General features: G+C 40.9%; 1 protein-coding gene across 6 annotated transcripts in view; it reads right to left on the bottom strand.

Annotated features, from left to right (window-relative positions):
* Positions 1 to 24004, bottom strand: part of WBP2NL (WBP2 N-terminal like) — a 51881-nt gene that overhangs the window by 10453 nt on the left and 17424 nt on the right. For 3 of the 6 annotated variants that reach the window (XR_008300551.1, XR_008300554.1, XR_008300555.1), the window contains exons 6-8: positions 22618 to 23102; positions 11257 to 11338; positions 10051 to 10284 (exon numbers count right to left, since the gene is read on the bottom strand). Coding sequence is in view for 1 of the 6 variants with exons in the window: in XM_027070611.2 (XP_026926412.1) it covers positions 22997 to 23070 (74 nt within the window). In the remaining 5 variants the exon portion in view is untranslated. Of the gene's footprint in view, positions 1 to 10050; positions 10285 to 11256; positions 11339 to 22617; positions 23103 to 24004 lie in introns of those variants that run through there. The other 3 variants (XR_008300552.1, XR_008300553.1, XM_027070611.2) reach the window with 3 other exon arrangements.

The raw sequence follows: 24004 nt of genomic DNA, 5'->3' as shown, positions 1-24004 counted from the left end.
GAAGGTCATTATATAATGATAAAAAGTTCAATTCATCAAGAGAACTTAACAGTCATATATGCACCCAACATAAAAGTAACTATATTAAGCAGATATTAACAGATCTGAAGGGAGAAATAGACAACAATCCAATAATAGTAGGGGAATTCAATACCACATTTGCAACAATGGATACAGACTGAAAATCAAAGGAAATGTTGGACTACCAACCAAATGGCCCTGACAGACATATGCAGAACACTGCATTAAACAGCAGAATACTCATTCTTCCTAAGTGAACACAGAACATTTTTCAGGAGAGATAATATACGTCACAAAACAAGTCTTAGCAAATTTAAGATTTAAATCATACCAAGTATCTTTTCCAACACATTGGTAGGAAACTAGAAGTCAATAACAGGAGGAAAACTGGAAAATTCACAAATATGTGGGAATTAAACAACACACTCCTGAACAACCAGCGGGTCAGAGAAGGAATCAAAAGAGAAATAAAAATATCTTGAAACAAACAGAAACACAACATACCACATGCACGGTAAAAGCAGTGTTAAAATAGAAAAGTTTATAGTGATAAATGCCTACGTTAAAAAAAAAAAAGATTTCAGGTAAACAAAATTGATAAGCCTTTACCTAGACAAAAGAAAAAAAAAGAGAGAGAAGACTTAAATAAAATAAAAAATGAGAGAGCAGACATTATACATGATACCAAAGAAATATAAAAGAGCATAAGAAACTACAACGAACATTTTTTTTTGAGCAGCAGACAAAAGTTTATTAGAGTATAAAATCAGAAAGTAAGAATAGTAGGAAAGCTCTCTTTACAGAGAAGGGTAATTTGAAAGTGAATGCCCCACTACTAAGAACAATTATACACCAAAAAGTCAGATTATCGAGAAGAAATGGATAAATTCTTAGAAACATGGACCTAACAAAACTGGATCATGAAGAAATAGAAAATCTAAACACACATAATGAGTAATGGGATTGAATCAGTAATCAAAAATCTTCCAATGCAGAAAAGCCCAGGACCAGATAGTTTCTCTGCTGAATTCTATCAAACATTTAAAGAATTAAGACCAATCATTCTCAAAATCTTCCAAAAAAACTGAAGAGAAGGGAAGTCTCTCAAACTCATTTTACAAGGCCAGAATTCCCTGATACTAAGGACAGATAAGGACACTATAAGAGAATACAACTATAGACCTATATCCCTGATGAATATAGGTGCAAAAATTCTCAAAATATTAGCAAACTGAATTCAACATCATATTAAAAGGATAATACCATGATCAAGTAGGATTTATCTCTGGGATGTAAAGATAGTTCAACATATACAAATCCATTAATATGATAATGATAATGTGGTCTACCACATTAATAAAGTGAAAGATAAAAATCATATGATCACCTTAATAGATGCAGAAAAAAAATTTGATATAATACAAATCCAAACATTGCTGAAAGAAATTAAAGACCTAAATAAATGGAAAGACATTCCTATTTGTGGATTGGAAGATTTAATATTTTTTTAAATGTTTATTTATTTTAAGAGAGAGAGAGAGAATGCCAGCTGGGGAGGGGCAGAGAGAGGGAGACAGAGAATCCCAAGCAGACTCCACACTGACAGCACAGAGCCCAATGTGGGGATTGATCTCATGAACACTGAAATCATGACCTGAGTTGAAATCAAGAATCAGACACTTAATCGACTAAGCCACCCAGGAGCCCCAGAAGATTTAATATTGTTAAAATGTGCCCCATATAGATCTAACAGATTCAATACAATCCCTATCAAAATTTCAATGGCCTTTTTACAAAAATGGATAGCTGATCCTGAAATTCATTTAGCAAGGGACCCAGAATAGGTAAAATAAATCACAAACAAAAAGGAACAAAGTTTGAAGACTCACACTTCCAATTTTAAAACCTATTAGAAAGCTACAGTAATAAAAACAGTGTGGTACTAGAATAAAGATAGACACATAGATCAATGAAATATAGAGTCCTGAAATACACCCATACATCTATAGCCAACTAATTTTTGACACAGGCACTAAGACCAATCAATGAGTAAAAATGGGTCTTTTCTTTCTTTCTTTTTTTTTAAATGTTTACTTATTTTGAGAGAGAGGGGGGGGGGATAGAGAGAGCAAGCAGGGAAGGGGCAGAGAGAGGGAGAGAGAGAATCCTAAGCAGGCTCCACACTGTCAGCTTGGAGCCTGACATGCAGCTCAAACCCACAAACTGTGAGATCGTGACCTGAGCCGAAACCAAGAGTCAGACGCTTAACCGACTAAGCCACCCAGATTCCCCCCAAATTGGGTCTTTTCAGTGAATGTAGCTAGGACAACTAGCTATCCACACAAATTAATTTGGTCTCCTACTTCACACCATATACAAACAATGAATTCAAAATGGATCAAAGACCTACATGTAAGAGCTAAAACTATAAAAAACTTAGAAGAAAACATAGGTGTAAATCTTTACGACTCTTCATTAGGCAATGGTTTCTTAGATATGACACTAAAAGCACAAGCAACCAAAGAAAAAATAAATAAATTGGACCTCATTAAAATAAAAAAAAAATGTGTGTCAAAGGACACCATCAAGAAAGTGAAAGACAACACACAGAATGGGAAAATATATTTGCAAATCCTGTATCTGTTAAGGGTCTATTTTTGGAATATATAAAATACATTTACAACTCAATAATAAAAAGACAAATAGCCCAATTTAAAAATGGCAAAATATTTGAATAGACATTTCTCCAGAGAGATTATACAAATAGCCAATAACACTATGGAAAGATGCTCAACACCATTAACTATCAGTCACTGTGTAAAACTATCTGGAAATTCCTCAAAATATTAAACACAAGTTACCACAATGACTCAGCAATTGCACTTGGATGCATATACCCAAGAGAAATGAGAATATATGTCCACAAAAAGACTTATATATGAATGTTCACAGCAGCATTATTCATAATAGCCAAAAAGTGGAAAAAACTTAAATGCATGTCGATTGATGAATGGATGAATATGTGATATATCCATACAGTCCATACAATATATATCTGCACTGATACATGCTACAACATGGATGGGCCTTGAAAACGATACAAAGTGAAAGAAGCCAGACACAAAAGGGTTCTTATCATAGATTCCATTGATATGAAATGTCTAGAGTAGGGCAATCTATAGAGCCAAAAAGTAGGTCAGTGGTTGACAAAAGGGAATGTGTAGTGATTGCTGATGGGCAGGGGTGTTCTTTTTGGGTGATGAAAATGTTCTGGAATTAGATAGTGCTTATGATTGCACAACCATCTCTCTGTTCAAATAACTGATGTGGTTTCTGTCTCGGCTGGATCTTGACAGGTACCCAAAGAGCCTGTAAACAGCTATGCAAGGGTCCAGTTGAGAGACAAGAAGGCAGGGGACAGGGGGTGGTTGCAGTGAAGATTAAGCAAAGGGAATGGCCAGACAATCCATAACTGAGTGGCAATGGGGAGAGGACTGCTAAGGCAATATGCACAGGCCAAGGACATGCTGTGTTGTCCTGGTTGATAAGTACCTATTCCATTCCTCTGTCTCTGGCAACAGTCTAGCATTTCTAGGCTTCCCTGAAAAAAGGGAAAACGAGAAAATTGGGTTCCTGTTTAATATTCCCCTAGGCAGTCCCTAGATAGGGTGTGTGTGGGAGGGGTCCTACAAAGCTGACCTCTTGCTGAAAGAGACCCTTCGTCTTTCCGGGTTGGAAGAGAGGCATCTGAACTGACTTGAATGTGAAAAATAATAAATTGGGATGATTTCTCTCATTCAAAAGATCACCCAGTTTATATAATGAGAACAAGTTGCATGTAGTGATTTACTTACATAGTCTAATATCTAGATTTAAATCTTGGCTCCGCTTAAAAACTGTGCAATCTTGAACAAGCTACTTAATTTCTCTGTGCTTCCATTTCCTCCTCTGTAAAGTAGGGATGTTAATAGTTTATATAGGATTATTGCTCAAGAACTACATGAGGTAATTTATGTAAAGCACTTAGAATGGCACCTGAATAAGGAATTATCCATGCCCAGTCTTCTTTATGTTGTGGGTTTTGTCCCTAAGCTCGGGAGCCCACTGCAGGAAGCTGTGGGAAGTAATAGCCTCTTCCCATTAAGGGGTCCCCTGTCCCCATCTCTTCTTCTCTGCTACTAGTCCTCATCTTTCCCTCCCACCCTTTTTAAAAGAGCAATTCTAGGTTTAGTGAAAAATTGAGCAGAAAGTCAAGTATCCATATATCCTCTCTACTCCCCAGGCTTCTTCCACTGTGTCCCCTATTATTAGCATCTTGCATTAGTGTAGTACATTTGCCATAACTGATGGCAATATTGATATGTTATTAGCTATAGCCCATAGGGTTCTCTCTTTGTGTTGTACATTCTATGGGTTTTGACCAACCTATGACATGTAACCACCATTACAAACTTCACAGAAGTGTCACTGCCCTAAAATCCTGGGCTCCATGTACTCATCTCTCCCACCCGCACCTCAACCCCTGCAACTACTAATCTTTTCATTGTCTTCCTAGTTTTGCCTTCCCCAGAATGTCATAGAGTTGGAATTACACAGTATGTAGCCTTTTCAGAATGGCTTCTCTCACCCCACAATATGCATTTAATGTTCCCCCATCTTTTCATGACTTGATAACTTATTTCTTTTTATTGATGAAAATATTCCATTGTACATGGATGTACCACCACTTATCCATCCACTCAGCTACTGACGAAGAACATCTTGGTTGCCTCCAGATTTTGGCAATTATGAATAAAAACCTTCAGGTGCAGACTTTTGTGTAGACATAGGTTTTCAGCTCATAAGTACCAAGGAGCTCAACTGTTAGACCATACAGTAAGAATATGTTTTGTTTTATAAGAAACTGCCAAATTGTCTTCCAAGTGGCTGTTTCATTTTATACTTCTACCAGGAATGAATGAGAGTTCCTGTTGCTCCACATCCTTGCCAGAATTTGGTGTGGTCAGTGTTCTGAGTTTTAACCACTTTAGTAGGAATATAAGGGTAGCTTATTTAAACGATTTTTAAAAATGTTTATTTCTGAAAGAGAGACAGAGCATGAGTGGCAGAGGGGGAGAGAGAGAGAGAATCAGAAGCAGACTCCAGGCTCTGAGTTGTCAGCACAGAGTCCATCACGGGGCTTGACTTAACGAGCCATGAGTCATGACCTGAGCTGAAGTCGGTCACTTAACTGGCTGAGCCACGCAGGTGAGGGGTAGCTTATTTTAATTTGAAATTCCCTAATGACATGTGATGCTGAACATCTTTTCACATGCTTATTTGCCATCTGTATAGCTTCTTTAGTGAGGTGTCCAGGTCTTTTGCCCATTTTTAATTGGGTCATTTTTTTTACCTTATTGTTCAGTTGTAGAAGCTTTTTGTATATTTTGGGTACTCTACCAGATGTGTCTTTGCAAGTATTTTCTCCCAGTCTGTGGCTTGACTTTTCATTCTCTTGACAGTGCCTTTCACAGAGCAGAAGGTTTTAATTTCAGTGAAATCCAACTTATCAATGTTTTCTTTCATGGATAGTACTTTTTGGTGTTGTTTCTAAAAACTCATCACAAAAGCAAAGGCCATTAGATATTCTCCTGTGTGATCTTCTAGGAGTTTATAGTTTAGCCTTTTACATTTAGGTCTTTGATGCACATTGAGTCGATTTTCGTGAAAGATCTGTTTCTAAATTCTTTATTATTTTTTTCCAGCAGGTGCATGTCCAGTGTTCCAGTGCCATTTGTTGAAAAGACTATCCCTTTTCCACTCAATTGTCTTTGTTTCTTCTTCAAAGACCAGTTGACTATATTTGTGTGGTCTGCTTGTCCATTCTTTTGCCAATACCACACTGTTTTGGTTACTGCAGCTTTAGAGCAAGTCTTGAAGTTGGACAGAGGCAGTCCTCCAAATTACTTGTTGTTCTTCAATATTGTTTTGGCTATTCTTGGTCTTTTGCTTCACCATATAAAATTTAGGATCAATTTGCTGGTATCCACATATTAACTTGCTAGAATTTTGATTAGGATTACATTGACTCTATAGATCAAAGTGGGAAGAACTGACATCTTGACAGTATTGATTCTTCCTATCCCTGTACATAGCTCTGTTAGTAACAAATGCCCTTAATTTTGAGAAAGTATTTCTTCATTTTTGAAGGATAATTTTTCTAGATATAGAATTCTACATTTTTATTTTCTTTTATTTAAAAAAATTGTTTTTAAGTTTACTTATTTTGAGAGAGAGAACACATGTAACCTGGGGAGGCACAGACAGAAAGGGAGAGAGAGACTCCCAAGCAGGCTCCGTGCTGTCAGTGTGGAACCTGATGTGGGGCTTGAGCCCCCGAACCCATGAGATCAAGACCTGAGCCCAAATCAAGAGTTGGACGCCCAACTGACTGAGTCACCCAGGTGCCACTACATGATTTTGCTTTTAATACTTTAAATATTTCACTGCATTCTTACTTGTATAGTTTCTGAAGAGGAGTGTGATGTAATTCTTATCCTTGTTCCTCTATAGGTAAGCTTTTTCCCTTCTAGCTTCTTTCAAGATTTTCTCTTTGTCTTTGACTTTTTTAATGACTTATTTTATTTTGAGAGAGAGAGAAAAAAAATCCTAAGCAGGTTCTGCACTGTCAGTGCAGATCCCAATGTAAAGCTCAAACTCACGAACCATGAGATCATGACCTGAGTTGAAATCAAGAGTTGGACGCTCAACTCACTGAGCCACCCAGGCGTTCTGATATATATTTTTACAGTTTTAATATGATATGCCCAATTGTAGATTTTTTGGTATTTATCATTTTTAGTATTCTTTAAGATTCCTAGATTTGTGGTTTGTTGTCTGTCAATTTTGGAAAATTCTCAGTCATTATTATTTCAAAAATTCTTTTGTTTCTATGTTTTTTCTTCTTCTAGTAGTCCCATTACATGTATGCTACCCATTTTGTTTTTTTATATCAAATATAATTTATTGTCAAATTGGTTTCCATACAACACTCAGTGCTCATCCCAACAGGTGCCGTCCTCAATGCCCACCACCCCCTTCCCCCTCTCCCACACCCTCCATCAAGCCTCAGTTTGTTGTCAGTATTTAAGAGTCTCTTATGGTTTGCCTCCCTCTCTCTCTGTAACTTTTTTTCTCCCTTTCCCCTCCCCCATGGTCTTCTGTTAAGTTTCTCAGGATCCACATATGAGTGAAAACATATGGTATCTGTCTTTCTCTGCCTAACTTATTTCACTTAGCATAATACCCTCCAGTTCCATCCACGTTGATGCAAATGGCCAGATTTCATTCTTTCTCATTGCCAAGTAGCATTCCACTGTATATATAAACCACATCTTCTTTATCCATTTGTCAGTTGATGGACATTCAGGCTCTTTCCATAATTTGGCTATTGTTGAAAGTGCTGCTATAAACATTGGGGTACAAGTGCCCCTATGCATCAGCACTCCTGTATCCCTTGTATGCTACCCATTTTGTAATTGTCCCACAGTTCTTGGATATTTTGTTACATATTTTTCATTCCCTTTTCTCTTTGCATTTCAGTTTTGGAAGTTACTGGTGATATATGTTCAAACTCACTGATTATTTCTTTGGCATGTCCGGTTTACTGATGATCCCATCAAAGGTAATGTTTCATTTCTGTTAAAATGTTTTTGATTTTTAACATTTCCTTTGATTGTTTCTTGAAGTTTCTATCTCTTAGTTTACACTTTCATCTATTCTTAAATGTTGCCCACTTCTTCCATTAGAGCCCTTAGCATATTAATCAGTTGTTCTAAATTCACAGTCTGATAATTCCAACATCTTTGCCATTTATGAATCTGGTTCTGATGCTTGTTTTGTCCAAGCTGTGTTTTCTTGTCTTTTGGTATGACTTATAGTTTTATGCTCAAAGCCAAACATGATACACTATGTAAAAGGAATGGAAGACAATAGGCCTTAAGTGTGAGGCTTTATGTTTGATATGGTTAGGAGCTAGACTGTGTTTGCTGTTTGCTTTGGCTGTAGGTATTAAAGGTAAATTTCCTCTGGTGTTCTTGTTTTTATCTCCCCTGTTATCTTTGTATTTATTTCCCTAGAGACTTTCAAAATATGGCCTGAGATATGCAGTTCTTTCATTTGTAATCCCCTGTTATGATGCAGGGGCCCTACTGATGTGGTAGTAAGGTATTGGGGGAAGGGAAGCATTCTATAGTCCTATGATCAGGTGTCAGTCTTTTTTGTTTTTTAATGTTTATTTTTGAGAGAGAGAGAGAGACAGAGCATGAGTGGGGAAGGGACAGAGGGAGAGAGACACAGAATCCAAAGCAGGCTCCAGGCTCTGCGCTGTCAGCTTAACTGAGGTGCCACCCTGGGTGCTACCTAGGCGTCCCTAAATTTCAGTCTTTTAAGGAACCCATGGGCTGTGACCACAAGTGCTCCCCAGTTGCTGGTTTTCCCCGCCCCCTTAGTCAAGGCAGAAAGGTTAAAGGACTGGACTTCGGTATTTCCTTTCCCTGGGTCAGTTAGGTTCTGGTTAATTAGTTTCTCTTGAGGGCAGTCCATGTTAAGAAAAACATAATGCTTTGGGTTGCTTTTGATACAGCTAATTTTCTATTCTCCCTGCTGGCAGCACACAAGGATTTTTCTTCACTCTTTACTGTAAGGGACCTGGAGGGCTCCTGGAGGTAAAACTCACAAAGATGTCAGGCTCCTCCTAAAACTAGGCCCTCCTGAAAATTTTAACTCTCAAGTTTGTCTACACAGAGCCTCCAGCAATTCATCAATTACTGTTAAGTCTTCCCACCCAGGTACTGGCTCCATCACTGGGGTTCCTTACCTGAGCTTTTGCTTTTGGTAAGTTGTGACTATTTGTGTCCACCTGTCTCTCCAATTTTGCAGGTCGCCTTCTGCCCTAGGACTTCCATTTTCTGATAGAACTAAGAAGATGTGTGGTTTGTTCAGCTTTTTTTGTTGTTGTTGTGAGGATGGGAGTGTTGACTTCCAAGCCTCTTCCATGCTAGACCAGAAAACCTTTGTCTCCTATTTAAGAATCAATCTATGAAGTGGATTTGCAGGCAAGAAAATTTGCACAAGGGCAAAACTGGTCTCCTTACTAAGACTAGACCACATGCCCAGACCAAGGGCTTTCCCAGTTGGGGCATCCTCTTCTCCACGAAGCCTACAGGACAACCTTAGGCTGAACGGAACCTCTCACCTAAACCCTGTGCAAACTTCTATCATTGCACTTTTGTCAGGAATTAAGAGTGTCTTTCGTATTCATCATCAGGTAAAAGCCAACGGTCTAATGCCAGCCATAGGTTCAAGGGAGAACCTAAGCTTGTGTAGAAATATTTCTAAAATAGTTCTCAAATTGAGATACATCAAGGCCCACACAGAGGAAAGTAAGACCATCAGAACAAGCTTAGAGATCCAGACAACCTCCCCAGGAGGACCACACAGAGGGTAGAGTACTTATCTGCTGCTGTCCTGTATTTTAGGGGTGGGTGGGGTCCAGGACAGGGTGGACAATGGCAAAGCATAATAAAACTATCTATCGCCGGAGCAGTCTTAGTGCGCTTCAAGATCAGGACGTGTCAGATTCCTCTGAACACAGGGCTGGCATAAAGCAGCCTCAGTAAGCATGTGGCCTGGACTGATCCTTAGAAAGCCCAGAACCCAATACTGGGCAGCACAACGAACAAGGGGTCAGCCCACAGCTCTTACATCATTCTATCCCTGTCCCCTTTCCATGGAGAGTCAGAGAGCAGGCTCCCCAGCTTAGGCAAGTACTCCATCAAGGGGATTCAGAGATATCTTCACTAAGATGATCTATCTGTCTTGGAACCAGACAATGTACTGCTGAAGCAGGACAACCACAGAGCCCAGCCAGGAAGCTGAGAAGTCTAGGTATGTCCAAGCTGCCTACTGGGGTGGTACCAAGGCCCCAGCGCCAGGCAGTGCATATCTCAGATGCCCTCAGAAACAGAGAGACCAACGGCGTGCCACAGGTATTGCGACAGCAAGCAGACTTTAATCGGGGGTGTAAAGCCAGGGTGACCCCAGCCTCTTCGGTTACACTAGCTTCTCCTTTCTCCTCAGGACATAGGCAGGAAGGACGCCTGTTTTCTACCGAAAACCTAGAAATCAGTCTCCATCCCCAAGCTGTGTGACGTGGACGGATTCGGATCTCTCTCACTCTGGTTGGCTGTTTTCAAGCATTTTCCTTCCTTGAGAACAGGAGTCCTTCTCAGGTTCATCCATGTCTTGAACCACCTTGGAATTAAGCTGCCCCTACACTCTTCCACAGAGATCAGAATGGCCAGCTCCCTGACTCTTTTACCCTTCAAATCTTCACTCGGACATTACCTACTTGACAAGGCTCTGCTACAGTCTTCTCCCTCTGCCAACCCCCCGGCATTCCCAATCTCCTGCACTTTGTTCTGTATGTTTTCGTAACTCTTATCAAGTTCTCTGTTTTTGCTTTTTCTGCAGTTTGTGTATGATATGCCTAGTTACATCACATAACCTATATATTGACTGTGTCTTAATATCACTAGAATGTGATCTCCATAAGAGCAGGGACTTTTGTGTGGTCACTGATATCCCAAGTGCACAGAAATAGGACACAAACGGCATTCAGTAAATGAGTGTATGTCGATGAGGAGCGAAACCTAGGCTTATCTCCTGCCCCATCACTTCTTAGCCCGCTGTGTGCCTTAGGCAGTTTGTTTCCCTCTCTGCCCCAGTTTCTCGATCTATGAGATTGGGGTCCACGCACTCACCTTGCTGGATTATGCCTGTGAAATGCCTGACAGGGTGCTTGGCATGAGCATATGGTTAACAAATGGGCTGGCCCATTGATGTAATTCCTGCCCCTCTCAAACTCTTCACTTTCCGTGTTATAAGAACCCTTTGCTCAGGGGCATCACAAAGGCAGCTGATGTAATGAGGGGTTTGTGATGAGGGCACAAGGCCAAGAAAAACTCAAAGGTCCCAGGATTCCCTCTTTCCTGTACCAGCTTAGCTGACTTGAGGGCAGCTAGCCTCAGGCCCTCCAACCCCCACCCCCAGTTACATGGCAGCAAAGGATCTGGAACCAATCTTCTGGTCCTGTGAGAAATCTGAGCCCTCTTTGACCTACTATACCATATCTGACACAGTTGATTTTCGAAGCCCTCTGACCATCAGGGATCAAGCCCACAACAAGAATGGGACTCAGAGCTCACCAGGACCTCACAGATGCGCAGACAGGATCAGGCCACCACATGCGCAGGAAACGCTTCCGACTGCCTGGCACCTGTGGGATGAAAAGAGGATGCTAGGGAGTGGGTTCCTCCGTCAGAGGTTAGGGTCGCAGGCTCTGGAATCAGCCTGAGTTCATGGCCTGCCTCAGTAATTGTGGATTCTGTGGTTTCCTAAGGTCTCCAAGCTTTAGTATGCTTACCTGTAAAATGAAGGCATTAAAAGTGCTCACTTGACTGGATTGCTATGGAGACTGAGATATGTTCATAAAGTACCTTAGCACATTGCCTAGCACCCAGCTTTAGTAATGATGTTTATTCACTTTCAAAGGCCTTTAAACACCAGGTGAGTTCTATGGAACCACTTTGCCAGTGGTGGCTTTGGCCAGTAGGAACCATGTAAACCATGGCTGTGAGCTAGGTAGAGGTGAAACATAACCATGCCTTCAGGACTGTTCAACTCAACCAGCCAGAGAAGGGGCAGCTTCCTCCAAAATCTGAAATGCGAATCCTCTCTAACAGCCTGCCAAACGAAACTTATTCTGCAAATTATAATCTTCAACTTGTGGCCAGAACTTGGTGGTGTATATATGTGTTATAAGTGTATATCATAAATCAAGAAACAATGTATTCACATCTTTATTCCCTCAACAAATGTTTACTAGACACATGCTCTGTGCAGTGCTTTCTGCTAGGTGTCCTGCAATGAGATACAGTCTCTGTTCTCAAGGAGCTCACAGGCCATGGGGGAGATGGGCACACAAACAATCTCAATAGGTTTGGCACAGTTTTTCACCAGAAACAATACAAGCTCAGTAGAAGGGCAATTACTCTGGAAGGGGAGATGAGAAAAAGCTGCTCAAAAGAAAGAACTTCTGGGCTATTTTGAAAGATGACTAAAACACAGTGGGGAGGAAGTCATAGAGGCAGAGGCCATGCCCAGTTCAGTGTCTGCATTTTGTTCTGCTCAGCTGGATCACATAGCTGGAGAGGTCACTGGAAGGGCCAGACCACGCAGGTCCTTAAATACTAAGGAGCATAATGTGATCCATGTATACAGTAAACCAGGACTTTGGACTTAATCCTGAAGGTTGCAAGGAACCACTGCACAATTTATAAGCAAGGTAGAACCTAGCATATTAATTTATCCTTCACGTTTAAAATGAGAAACACACAGTACACAGGCATGTAGCACAAAATCGAAAGATCCAAAAGGGTTTAGACTGGGAAAAATTCATCCTCTCTCTCAATCCTTTCCCCCAGCCATGCAGCTCCCTCGCCCTGAGACAACTCCTGCTAACGGGGTCCCGTGGAGACGAGGCTCAATCACTCTGGCATGTGCGGAAGATGGTGGCAAAGTAAACATGCTGTTTTGTGGCTTTTTTTTTTCCATTTATTATCTTTTGGAGCTTAATCCCTATTAATATATTTCCAGTTACCACATTTTTTTAAATTGCCCAGTGAGAGATATTTAGATTGTTTTAGGTTAGCATTTCAGAAGGTGCCCGCCCTCGGGCCGGGACCTAGAGAAGGGAAGAGAATCGTAGGTGGCACAGCCCTCTGCCCTCCCCGTCTTCCTCCTTGGAGGCAGGCACAAGACTGGAGGCGGTCAGCTGTCCTGACCGTCCTGGCCAACACACTAGGGATATCAGGGTTGGCAGACTAGAAGGTATAAGGAGCTGAGCCTCGAATGATGTGGTTGAGTTGCAGCACCTATCTGGGTCTGCCCGCCTCCTGAAATTTTGTTATGTGAGGAAAATTAGCTCCTATTTATTTAAAACAGTGTAGTTGCTTTACCTGTAGCTGACTGCACTCCGAATTGAGAGAGGAGTTTCCTTCCCTCTTCCCTTTCCTTTTTTAATCCTGCTTTTCAGAGATTCCACATAGAGGGGAACCCAATGAGGAAGGCCAGGGACCTAGTTTTATAACTGTATTAATCATATCTTTTATTTTCCGTATTCTGATACTAGGACATCTGGGGACTTGCAACCCCTAAAGGGACTGGCCCTTTCAGGGTTAGCCAATTTCTTTCTTCTTTTTTAAAAAGAAGAAAAGCCTGGCTTTTCAGGCTTCTCAACGTTTATCCTGTCATTGGAAAAATTTTTAATTAAAAAAAATGTTTTTAATGTTTATTTACTTTTGAGAGAGAGAGAGAAAGAGAGAGAGAGAGCAGGGGAGGGGCAGAGAGAGAGAGAGACTCAGAATCTGAAGCAGGCTCCGGGCTGTCAGCACAGAGCCCGACATGGGGCTTGAACTCCCAAACCTTGAGATCACGACCTGAGCTGAAGTCGACGCTTAACCGACTGAGCCACCCGGGCGCCCCTGGGCTAGCCAACTTCTAAAGATGGTAAGCAACCTGCCAGTGAATGTGTCTTTCAAAAGGAGACCAACCATTCTGGGGCCATTCCCCCAACCACCTCTCTCTCTCTCTCTCTTTTTTTTTTTTTTGATATACGGATTGCTCCTTTATTTGTTTGTTTGATTCAAGTTTTTATTTAAATTCTAGTTAGTCAACATATAGTGTTATATTGGTTTCAAAAGTAGAATTTAGTGATTCATCACTTACATATAACACCCAGTGCTCATCATAATAAGTGCCCTCCTTAATGCCCATCACCCATCTAGCCCATCCCCCACCGACCTCCCTCCATCAACCCTCCATTTCTTCTCTATAGTAAGAGTCTCTTATGGCTTACTTTCTTCTCTTTTTTTCTTCCTTCCCATATGTTCATCTGTTTTGTTTCTTAAATTCCACATGAATGAAATCATATGGGATTTGTCTTTCTCTGACTGACTTATTTCACTTAGCATAATACATTCCTGCTCCAACCACCTCTTTTATCAGGCTCCACCTGCTCTAATCACCCCCAAGCCAGGTACTAAACAACCAGGGACAGCCTCTATGCCCCCGAGCCCACTGACAGTATTCAAACTATGCAATCCTAAACCTGCTTACCCTGCCTCACCTGTTCCTTCCCATGGAGACCACAATAAAGGCTGTGACAGTTTCCCCCTTGTCCCTGGTGCTTCCCTGTGTGGCCCTCATGGCGTGGCACGCCCTTGCCTTCAGATCTATAAGTATAACAAACTACCTTTTCGATGGCAGCTGTCTCCTGATTGGTTGGCCTTACCATACCTGAACAGTAATAAAACCTATATTAAAACCGGGAACTCTTTTCCCTGGATCCTCCAGAAGAGTGGCAGAGTGAGGCAATTACTAACAACGAGTTCCTTTCTTGCCCTAAAGCTCTAAACAGTAAGTTCTTAGAAAACAGGGACTATATTTGAAACAACTCTGTCTCCTCTCTACAGCACTAGAAGTAATGCCTCACATCAAATAATGACCCAATAATGGTCCTCGGAGAACTCACAGTTCCGGGCAAAGACAGACATATAAACCAGCAATGAAAATTACTGTGTAAATGCTCTCTAATGGAGTCGCGCACAAAATAGAGTGGGACAAAGGAAGAAATAACATCTGAATTTGGTTTGGAAATTCAGGAAGGTTTCAAAGAGCATCTGGGTTGGGACTCAGCAGATGACTAGGACTCGGCCAGGAGGCCAAAAGGAGAACAGTATTGCAGTAGGGAGAGGGGTAAATAGAAAGCATTCCAGACACAGACATGATGAAGGAGGAGAGCAAGATGCATTTCGTAACTTGTCTCCAAGATGACCGTTACCTCTTTCTGAGATGGAGGATAAAACTGTCCTTGTTTTTTGTCACAACTCAAAAATCTAGCTCCAGGGGCCTCAGCTATGGCACTCAAAGATTTGTCAAACGAGTACTTAGAACCTAAATGGAATTTAAGAACTATGTTCAATATTAGTAATTATTTTTTTTTTAAGATTTTTTTTAGCGTTTATTTATTTTTGAGACAGAGACAGAGCATGAACAGGGGAGGGTCAGAGAGAGAGGGAGACACAGAATCCGAAACAGGCTCCAGGCTCTGAGCTGTCAGCACAGAGCCCGACGCGGGGCTCGAACTCACGGACCGCGAGATCATGACCTGAGCTGAAGTCAGACGCTTAGCTGACTGAGCCACCCAGGCGCCCCAGTAATTATTTATTAATACCCAGTCCAATTAATACTGTCTTAAGTTTAATAAAAAAAAAAAGCCGATTACTAAATATTACACAAGTTTTTAAATATTAACTATTAAATACATATCGAGACTAATCAAACTGCTGGTCAAATCTCTCCCTTAGACAGAATCCCTTCTTCTGGAGTCATTTGGGGACCTTCAAAAACAAGTTTATTCTCAGGGCGCCTGGGTGGCGCAGTCGGTTAAGCGTCCGACTTCAGCTCAGGTCACGATCTCGCGGTCCGTGAGTTCGAGCCCCGCGTCGGGCTCTGGGCTGACGGCTCAGAGCCTGGAGCCTGTTTCCAATTCTCTGTCTGCCTCTCTCTCTGCCCCTCCCCCGTTCATGCTCTGTCTCTCTCTGTCTCAAAAATAAAAAAATAAAAAAAATGTTAAAAAAAATTTTAAAAAAATTAAAAAAAAACAAGTTTATTCTCTAAGAGTCCATGGTTGAGTGTGCTACACCAACTCCCCTCTCCTAAAGGTGCTCCAGGTAAAGGTTGGGATGTTGCCACATGTTTTACTTTCTACTAGATGACTAGGTAACCTGTACAGTGTGAATTTGAATTGGGTATTTACATTCTATACATAGTCACACATACAGAGTTTCAAGCAAGCAACCCGGCAGTGGGCAAGGAAAATCAAGTCAACACGAAGGCAAAGGCTCTCTAGTATCCTCTGTGGAAACCCAGATCCTGAGATTGGGATTAGGATGGTTGCTCAAGAAGTAGAGGGGATGGAGGCAGGAGAATCTGAGAGGTTGGGGAAGGAACTGGCGGTCCTCTCAAGGAGTAGGCATTGGGGTCCTGCTCCCCAGTGCTCAGGGGTGTGGAGTTGGATCTCTGACAGCCAGCTTCCAGGCCCCACCTAAGATTCTGGGGGCATAAGGAAGCAACCCAGCTATCAGACTTGATGTGACTGCCTGGACAGGGCAGTAGCTGTTTCAGAAGTAATCTGATGCCTAGAAGGGCCTTCTTGGCATCTTGATGCTACATAAGATCTGGATAACTTTGCATAATCTTGGGAGTTTGGGGGAGCCCACCAGCAAGGCAGATGGTGGGGGGGGGGTGTCTGGATAACAGAATTAAAAGAAAACAAAGACATGCAGTATTTCCTGCATATATTAATCTATAGGTTGAAAAATCCCACCAACTACACATTTTCCCCTTGATTCCTCAGGACAGTCAAGCCTGAAGTTTCTGCAGGCTGGCAAGCGTCCACCTACCTAGGAAAAAGAGTATTTGGGTGCTTGTTTTGTGGGTCCACTATCAGTCCAGAGATAAAAGATCTTCTTCCTTTCCCTTCCTATTCCTAATAGGAAATGAGGAGGCAAAGTACAGAAAGCAAGAGCAGATTCTGTATTGCATCTGGGGAAGAGACAGGAAGAAGATGAATCCACCAGCTCAGGGATGAATCAGGAAGGAAGCATCCAAAATGTCAATGGGGACCCGAATGACCCAGCATTAGTGCTTTCAGCACATAACAGGCTTAGCTGAACTCTCACTGGATTTGTCCTAAGCAGAGCAAAACCGGATCCCTGTGAGTACACAGGACCCAAAGCTCTCCTTATAGGATGTGCTTGTTATAGAAGGAATCTGACTCTTTGCATCAGGCAGTGGGAGCTAAGAGTAGGTGTGCCATACAGCCCCCAATGCGTCCAAACTGGGGCTCTGCTTGGTCCCACCTCTATACAGTTACCACCTTTGGTTGTATTCCAGCAGCTTGGTGAAACAGGTGAACAAGTTCCCTTTGCAGGGGAGTCCACTTTCAGGAGACTTGGACCTGCTTACCCTTCTAGGTTGTTGGACCTAACTTCAAATCTACCTGGTACATGTACGGCTAGAATGAAGAGCAGAAGAGAAAGTCTACTTGTTACCCTTTTAGCATTCTAATCCCAGAATATGCCTGTTAGACGTCAGTTATTTAGAGAACTATTCCAGCATAAAAGAGGCCTCACTCCTTGCCCCTATTCCCAACTCACCATCACATTCTAGCACAAACTGAAAAGCTGAAATGAGGGGAACTTTATTCCTGCTCTGGTTTGGAGAATCTCTCCCTCTTCCTCTCCTTGTCACTTCTGCCCATGTAGAGAGGTTTAGAAGTGAGAAAAGAAGAAATCTTGAAAGAAAAAAAAATCCTCATCACTTCCCTCAAAAATTTTTAAGAGAAAGAGATCTGGGGCCTATGACCCATGTTTAAGATCCATATGGTCTGAGGCACCTGGGTGGCTCAGTTGGTTGAGCATCTGACTCTTGACTTCTGCTCAGGTCACAATCTCACATTCGTCGGATTGAGCCCCACGTCTGGCTCTGCACTGACAGTGAAGAACCCGCTTGGGATTCTCTCTCTCTCCCTCTCTCTCTCTTTCTGCCCCTCCCTCGCGGTCTCTTTCTAAACAAACAAACAAACAAACAAACATTAAAAAAAGATCCATATGGTCTGAATTCTCTGTTTGGAATCTTTAGAAAAGGGTTATACCTATGTTTTCTCTTTTTTCTTCTTCCCTGCATAGTTACCTGGACATACCAGCAGTCCCTGTACTACTGACACTCCAGTATCCCAGACCCATGACTCTGTGCCGGTAATTTCTAATAGGAATCCATAGCTACTGTCTATATTATCATGTGCCTTCTTCAAGAAGATCTCCTGTTCTCTACAAACTGGACATGAAGCTCTTTTTCTTGGAAGGGGAAGAAGAATGGTCCTTGACTCGTCTCATTGTTGGGAAGAGTTTTAAGGGCAGCATATCCCAGACACTTAACAGTTCATTTTAATTCTAATATCCACTCATTCCACAAAGCGTTTCCCGAAGTTTGTTCCACTAAATAATAGTTTTTCCAAAATGTTTAGTGAATAAAATAGACTAAGGTCAAATAATTTTGAACAAATATGTGTATTTTGAAAATGTCTCCCTCTTAGAGATTTATGTTCACTAGTATATTCAAGGTGCTGAGAAGTCATGAGGTAAAGAAATCTGTTTACCTGGCTTTTTCAAATATATTTGACTCAATAACCACCTTTTCCACATAAGACCCATTAACATCCACCAACTTCCTTAGGAAAGGCTGTCCTTGACAACATAGGAGCATCTGGTTTCCTAATTGTTACAATGAGGATCAATCAATAACTCTAACCTGTTTCAAGGAAATAATCCAAAATTAAAAAAAAAAAAAGCTCTATATAAGGGAAGTTAACCACAATGTTGTTTGTAATAGCAAAAACCTGGAAACAACTAAAATATTTTAAAATAGGGATTGAGAAAATATGTAATGGTGCAGCCATGTAGCCACTAACAATATTTATGAATAATTCTTTTTTTTTTAATTTTTTTTAACGTTTATTTATTTTTGGGACAGAGAGAGACAGAGCATGAACGGGGGGGGGGGGGTGCAGAGAGAGAGGGAGACACAGAACCAGAAGCAGGCTCCAGGCTCTGAGCCATCAGCCCAGAGCCCAACGCGGGGCTCGAACTCATGGACCACGAGATCGTGACCTGAGCTGAAGTCGGACGCCCAACCGACTGAACCACCCAGGCGCCCCTTTATGAATAATTCTTAAAAACCTATGAAACTCATCTAACTATACATTAAGTATATTCAATTTTTAATATATCAATTATACCTCAAAGCTGTGGGGTTTTTTAATTCTTTTTTTAATGTTTACTTATTTTTGAGAGAGGAAGAGAGACAAAGCATGAGTACAGAAGGGACAAAGAGACAGGGAGACACAGAATCCCAAACAGGCTCCAGGCTCTGAGCTGTCAGCACAGAGCCCGATGGGGGCTCGAACATATGAACCGCGAGATCATGACCTGAGCTGAAGTCAGACGCTTAACTGACTGAGCCACCCAGGCCACGGTACTTCAAAGCTGTTTTTAAAAAAAGCTGGGGCACCTGGGTGGTTCAGTCAGTTAAGCGTCTGACTTCAGCTCAGGTCATGATCTCGCGGTTCATATGTTCGAGCCCCCATCGGGCTCTGTGCTGACAGCTCAGAGCCTGGAGCCTGTTTGGGATTCTGTGTCTCTCTGTCTCTCTCTCTCTCTGCCCCTCCCCAACTCATGCTCTGTTTCTCCTAAAAAATAAACATTAAAAATATTGTTTAATTTAATAAATAAATAAATAAAAGTTATGAAAATGTAAATGTCAGGTGAAACACTTGTATATATAACATGTTCTCAACTACACACAAAATATTCATAGAAAAAATATATGATTTAAATGTCTTCTGGGTCTGGTAATATTATACACTAGAGCTTCTAAAACCTTTTGGTATATAGTATCTAAAAACACTTGATATAATATTTTTAAGGCCTCCTTTTAGGCGGCTTGATGAGCCTGTAAGAAAGCAAGGAAAGGCCAATGAAATTAGGAAGTCGGTCAAGGTAGCAGAATAGTGAGTTTTTAAGAGGCTGACAACCTCAGAATAGTCTAAAGTAGTCTAGAATGATAGTTCTTAGCAGAGAAGGCATTGACCCCCAGGGTGCAATTATGAAATAACTGGGGGCATTTTGGGTTATCACAATTAGAGGCCACTGTTGGTATCTGACAGGTGAGGGGTCAAGGATGCTAGATGTCCCGAAAAGTACAGGGCAGTTCCTCACAACAAAGAATTGTCCTACACTCCTTCATGATTTTCAAATGAATCTTTGGCCATCGATGTAGGTGAAACACATGCTTATAATTATTTGAGCCTAGAGCCTAACCCTGCATTACATGATTTTAATACATGCAGAACTTTTCAGGAATTCAACCACTGTGTAAATCAAGGGAAAACGAAACTTTGTTTTATTTGGAAATTTGTCAAGGATTGTTCATCATTTTGGAAAACGACATTGCCAATAGCATTGCCACTATGGTATTCAAGTCACCAATACAACATACATGGATCACTTCTAGTGTTTATGAATTTGGTGAATCTACATACAGGAGGTGAGCACTTGATTACTTTGTTATGTCTTCTAGTACAGTGGAATTTGAACATTTATATATTAAAATACTTAAAATTTTACTACAAACTAGTTTTATATTATTTCTTTATATCACATTTATGGCATAATTTATTGATTTTGGTTGAAATGGTATGGAATCATATGCAGTTGTCTACAAATTTCATTCTGATGATCTAAAGGAACATTACAAATTATTTGCTATGGGAGGGGCATGTGGGTGGCTCAGTCCACTGAGCGTCCAGCTCTTGGTTTCAGCTCAGGTCATGATCTCACAGTTCACGAGTTCAAGCCCCGTGTCGGACCCCACACGGACAGTGCAGAGCCTACTTGGAATTCTCTCTCTCCCTCTCTCTCTCTCCCTCTCTCTCTGCCTTTCCCCTTCTCGCTCTCTCTCGCAAAATAAATAAATAAACTTAAAAAAAAAACAAATTATTTGTTATGGGGGCAGTCTGATGGGATTGAAAATCACTGCAGTATATAATCCCTACAACTTGCTTTTCTTATTTTAACAATAAGACAGAATTTTTGCATATTTAGCTTTAAGGCACCATAGTTTATATAAATACTATTAATGACCACATAGCTTATTTCCAATTTTGTGATGTTAGAAACAATGAATGTAATTAAATCTTCCCACACACATCTTTGTGCACAGATGCAAGCATTTCTCAGGAATAGATATTGAGAAGTGAAGCTGCTAAATCAAGAGTACATATCTTTTACCTTTTAAAAGGCACTGCCAGATCTCTTTCTAAAAATGCATTCAACTTACATTCGCACCAATATTGTATAAAATAACCTTTCCCCGCATGTGTTCCTTCCTAACACTTAACTTTTTCTATCTTTTTAATATTTATAAATCTTTGGAGATAAAATTGTTTCTCATGTCAAGTTGCATTTTCCTAATACTAGTCAAGTTGATTGAACATCTTTTGAAATGTTTCTGAGCCACTCTACTGCCTTGGTTAATTGGGATTTCATATCTTTTGTCCATTTTTAATTTTTGGTTGACTTTTAGGAGTTCTTCATATATTCTAACTATAAATTATTTGTTTAACATATATGTCGGAGATTAACTTTCTCTTATTCTGTTTTCTATCTTTTAATTGTGGTCATACAGATGTTAAAAATTTTGATATAGTCAAACTTATCACCGTTTTCCTTTATTGCATTATTGGGTTTGATTTTCTTTTTTTGGGGGGGGGGTTGATTTTCTTAAGGCTTTTCCTAATCTAGATATCATTTTCTTTTTGTTTTAATTTTTTTTTACATTTATTTATTTTTTGAGAGACATAGAAAGACAGAGCATAAGTTGGGGAGGGGCAGAGAGAGAAGGAGACACAGAATCCGAAGCAGGCTCCAGGCTCCGAGCTGTCAGCACGGAGCCTGACGTGGGGCTCGAACTCAACAAACCGTGAGATCATGACCTGAGCCGAAGTCAGATGCCCAACCAACTGAGCCACCCAGGCACCCCTAGATATCATTTTCAATGGACACATAATATTCCATTATATGGATGTACCATGATTTATGAAATTCTCTCTCACTATTGGAAATTTAGTGATGGGCTGGTCCATCCTTTCACTAATATAAACAATGCTGTGAAATACAACTGAGTATTCTACTTGATATTTCTTTTTAAACATTTTTTTAAGTTTATTTATTTATTTTGAGAGAGAGTTTGAGCAGGGAAGGGGCAGAGAGAGAGAGGAAAAGAGAGAAAATCCCAAGCAGGCTCTGTGTTGCCAGCAAAGATCCCAATGAGGGGCTTGAACTCATGAACCATGAGATTATGACCTGAGCCAAAACCAAGAGTCCAACTGCTTAACCAACTGAGCCACCCAGGTGCCCCTCAACTTGATATTTTTAACATATTTTCAGGCCTAGCACACAGCGCAATAAATAATTTCTAGAGGGGGAGGGGAGAAAGGCAGGAAGCCTTTTCCACCCTACATTCAAGGTTTGTTTAAAAATGCAGCCCATCGGGGATCTGAGTGGCTCAGTAGGTTGAGCCTCTGACTTCAGCTCAGGTCATGATCTCACAGCTTCTGAGTTCAAGCCCCCATCTGGCTCTGGATCCTCTGTCTCCCTCTCTCTCTGCCCCTCCCCAGCTCATGTGCATGCTCTCTCTCAATAAATAAACATTAAAAAAAAATTACAATGCAGCCCAATGTCAACCAAATTATTGGGGAATTAGCTCTAATTCTACTTCTTCTTTGGCCCATCTAATCAAGAGTTGACTCAGCCTCCCCCTAAGACTGCCCTTCCACAGGGCAACACTACATCAGACACACCTTTAATCACATACCTGAGTCTACCTTCCTATTCTGACTTCGGTTTTCGGGTGCCACTTTGCTTGGCGAGTCTTCAAGGTTTAATTCTTGGAAGATGGTGAATGGCTCTGAGAAGATGAGGCAGGGGGAAGAGAAGCCTCATACCCAGGAGGTTGGATTGCCACAGATTTGCCAGACCCAGCTCTAATTCCAGCAGGTGAAACTTCATATCCTGGAGGTGGGGCTTGATTTCCAGCCCCTGGGTTTTCACTTCCAGTCGGTAAGGTTTCGTTTCCAGCTGGGAGGGCTCCGTATCCCACAGGCAGGGCTCTGTATGCTCCTGGTGGGGCTCCAGATCCCACAGGTGGGGGTCCGTATCCTGCTGGTGGGGGTCCGTATCCCCATGGCAGGTGTCTATATTCCACCTGTGGGGGTCCATATCCAGCCTGTGGGGGTCCATATCCTGCCTGTGGGGGTCCATATCCTGCCTGTGGGGATCCATAGACAACAAATGGGTATGCTGAGAAGGAAAAAAAATCAGTTACTCATTTTTTAGAGTGGACAAGGAATAGGTAAGAAGGAGAAAGACAAAAAAACTATGTTGAAGCAAACTGACACAGGATGAGTACTCAGGCAGAGTAATGCTAAAGCCAGATCCTTCACCAGGTGAAGGCTTTATCATTTCCTGTTGTGGAGGGATTCAAATTAACATGAAAATATCCCTACAGTTATATCTCTACATTACTTATACTTGTGCTCAGATACATATTTTAGTTAATAAATGTTATTTGATTATGAAGAAAGTAATACATGCTCAATGAGGAATATGTATTTGGAAAATAGAGAAAAGATGAAATTTAAAAATTACCTGTAATTCCACTATCAAAGACAAAAACTTAGTATTTTGGTATATTTCTTTGTAGGATCTGTTAATATTTTTTATACAATCACAATCATAACAACCATACAACTTTTTATCTGGCTCTTTTTACTTGGCATTATAAAAAAGTCTTTACATTGTTAACACTTCATAAATTAAAAGCTGAACAACATTTTATCACATGGATAGGTGCTACGTAATTCCCCTGTTCTAGAAGAGTGCATCGTTTCCAACTTTCTGATTCATATTACAATAATCATGGGTTGTATTTATTTCCTTGGCTACAGTCCCAAAGTGGTTTAATGAGTCAATGAATGGACAACTGTCGAGTTATTTTGCTGTAATCCATTTTTATGTTTGAGCTAATTAGAAAAAACTTTAAAAGAACTGTCTTAAAGATGCTCAAAGGCTAAAGGAGAATGTGAAGAAAGTCAAGAAAATGATGTATGCACCAAACAGAAATATCAGTAGAAGTGGAAAACTTAACAAGAAACCAAAGCAAAATTCTGGAGCTGAATAGTATGATAGCTGAAAAGAATTCA

This window comes from Acinonyx jubatus, chromosome B4 (genome assembly GCF_027475565.1).
Source record: "Acinonyx jubatus isolate Ajub_Pintada_27869175 chromosome B4, VMU_Ajub_asm_v1.0, whole genome shotgun sequence".
NCBI lineage: Eukaryota > Metazoa > Chordata > Mammalia > Carnivora > Felidae > Acinonyx > Acinonyx jubatus.
This window is presented reverse-complemented; position numbering and strand designations above follow the sequence as displayed.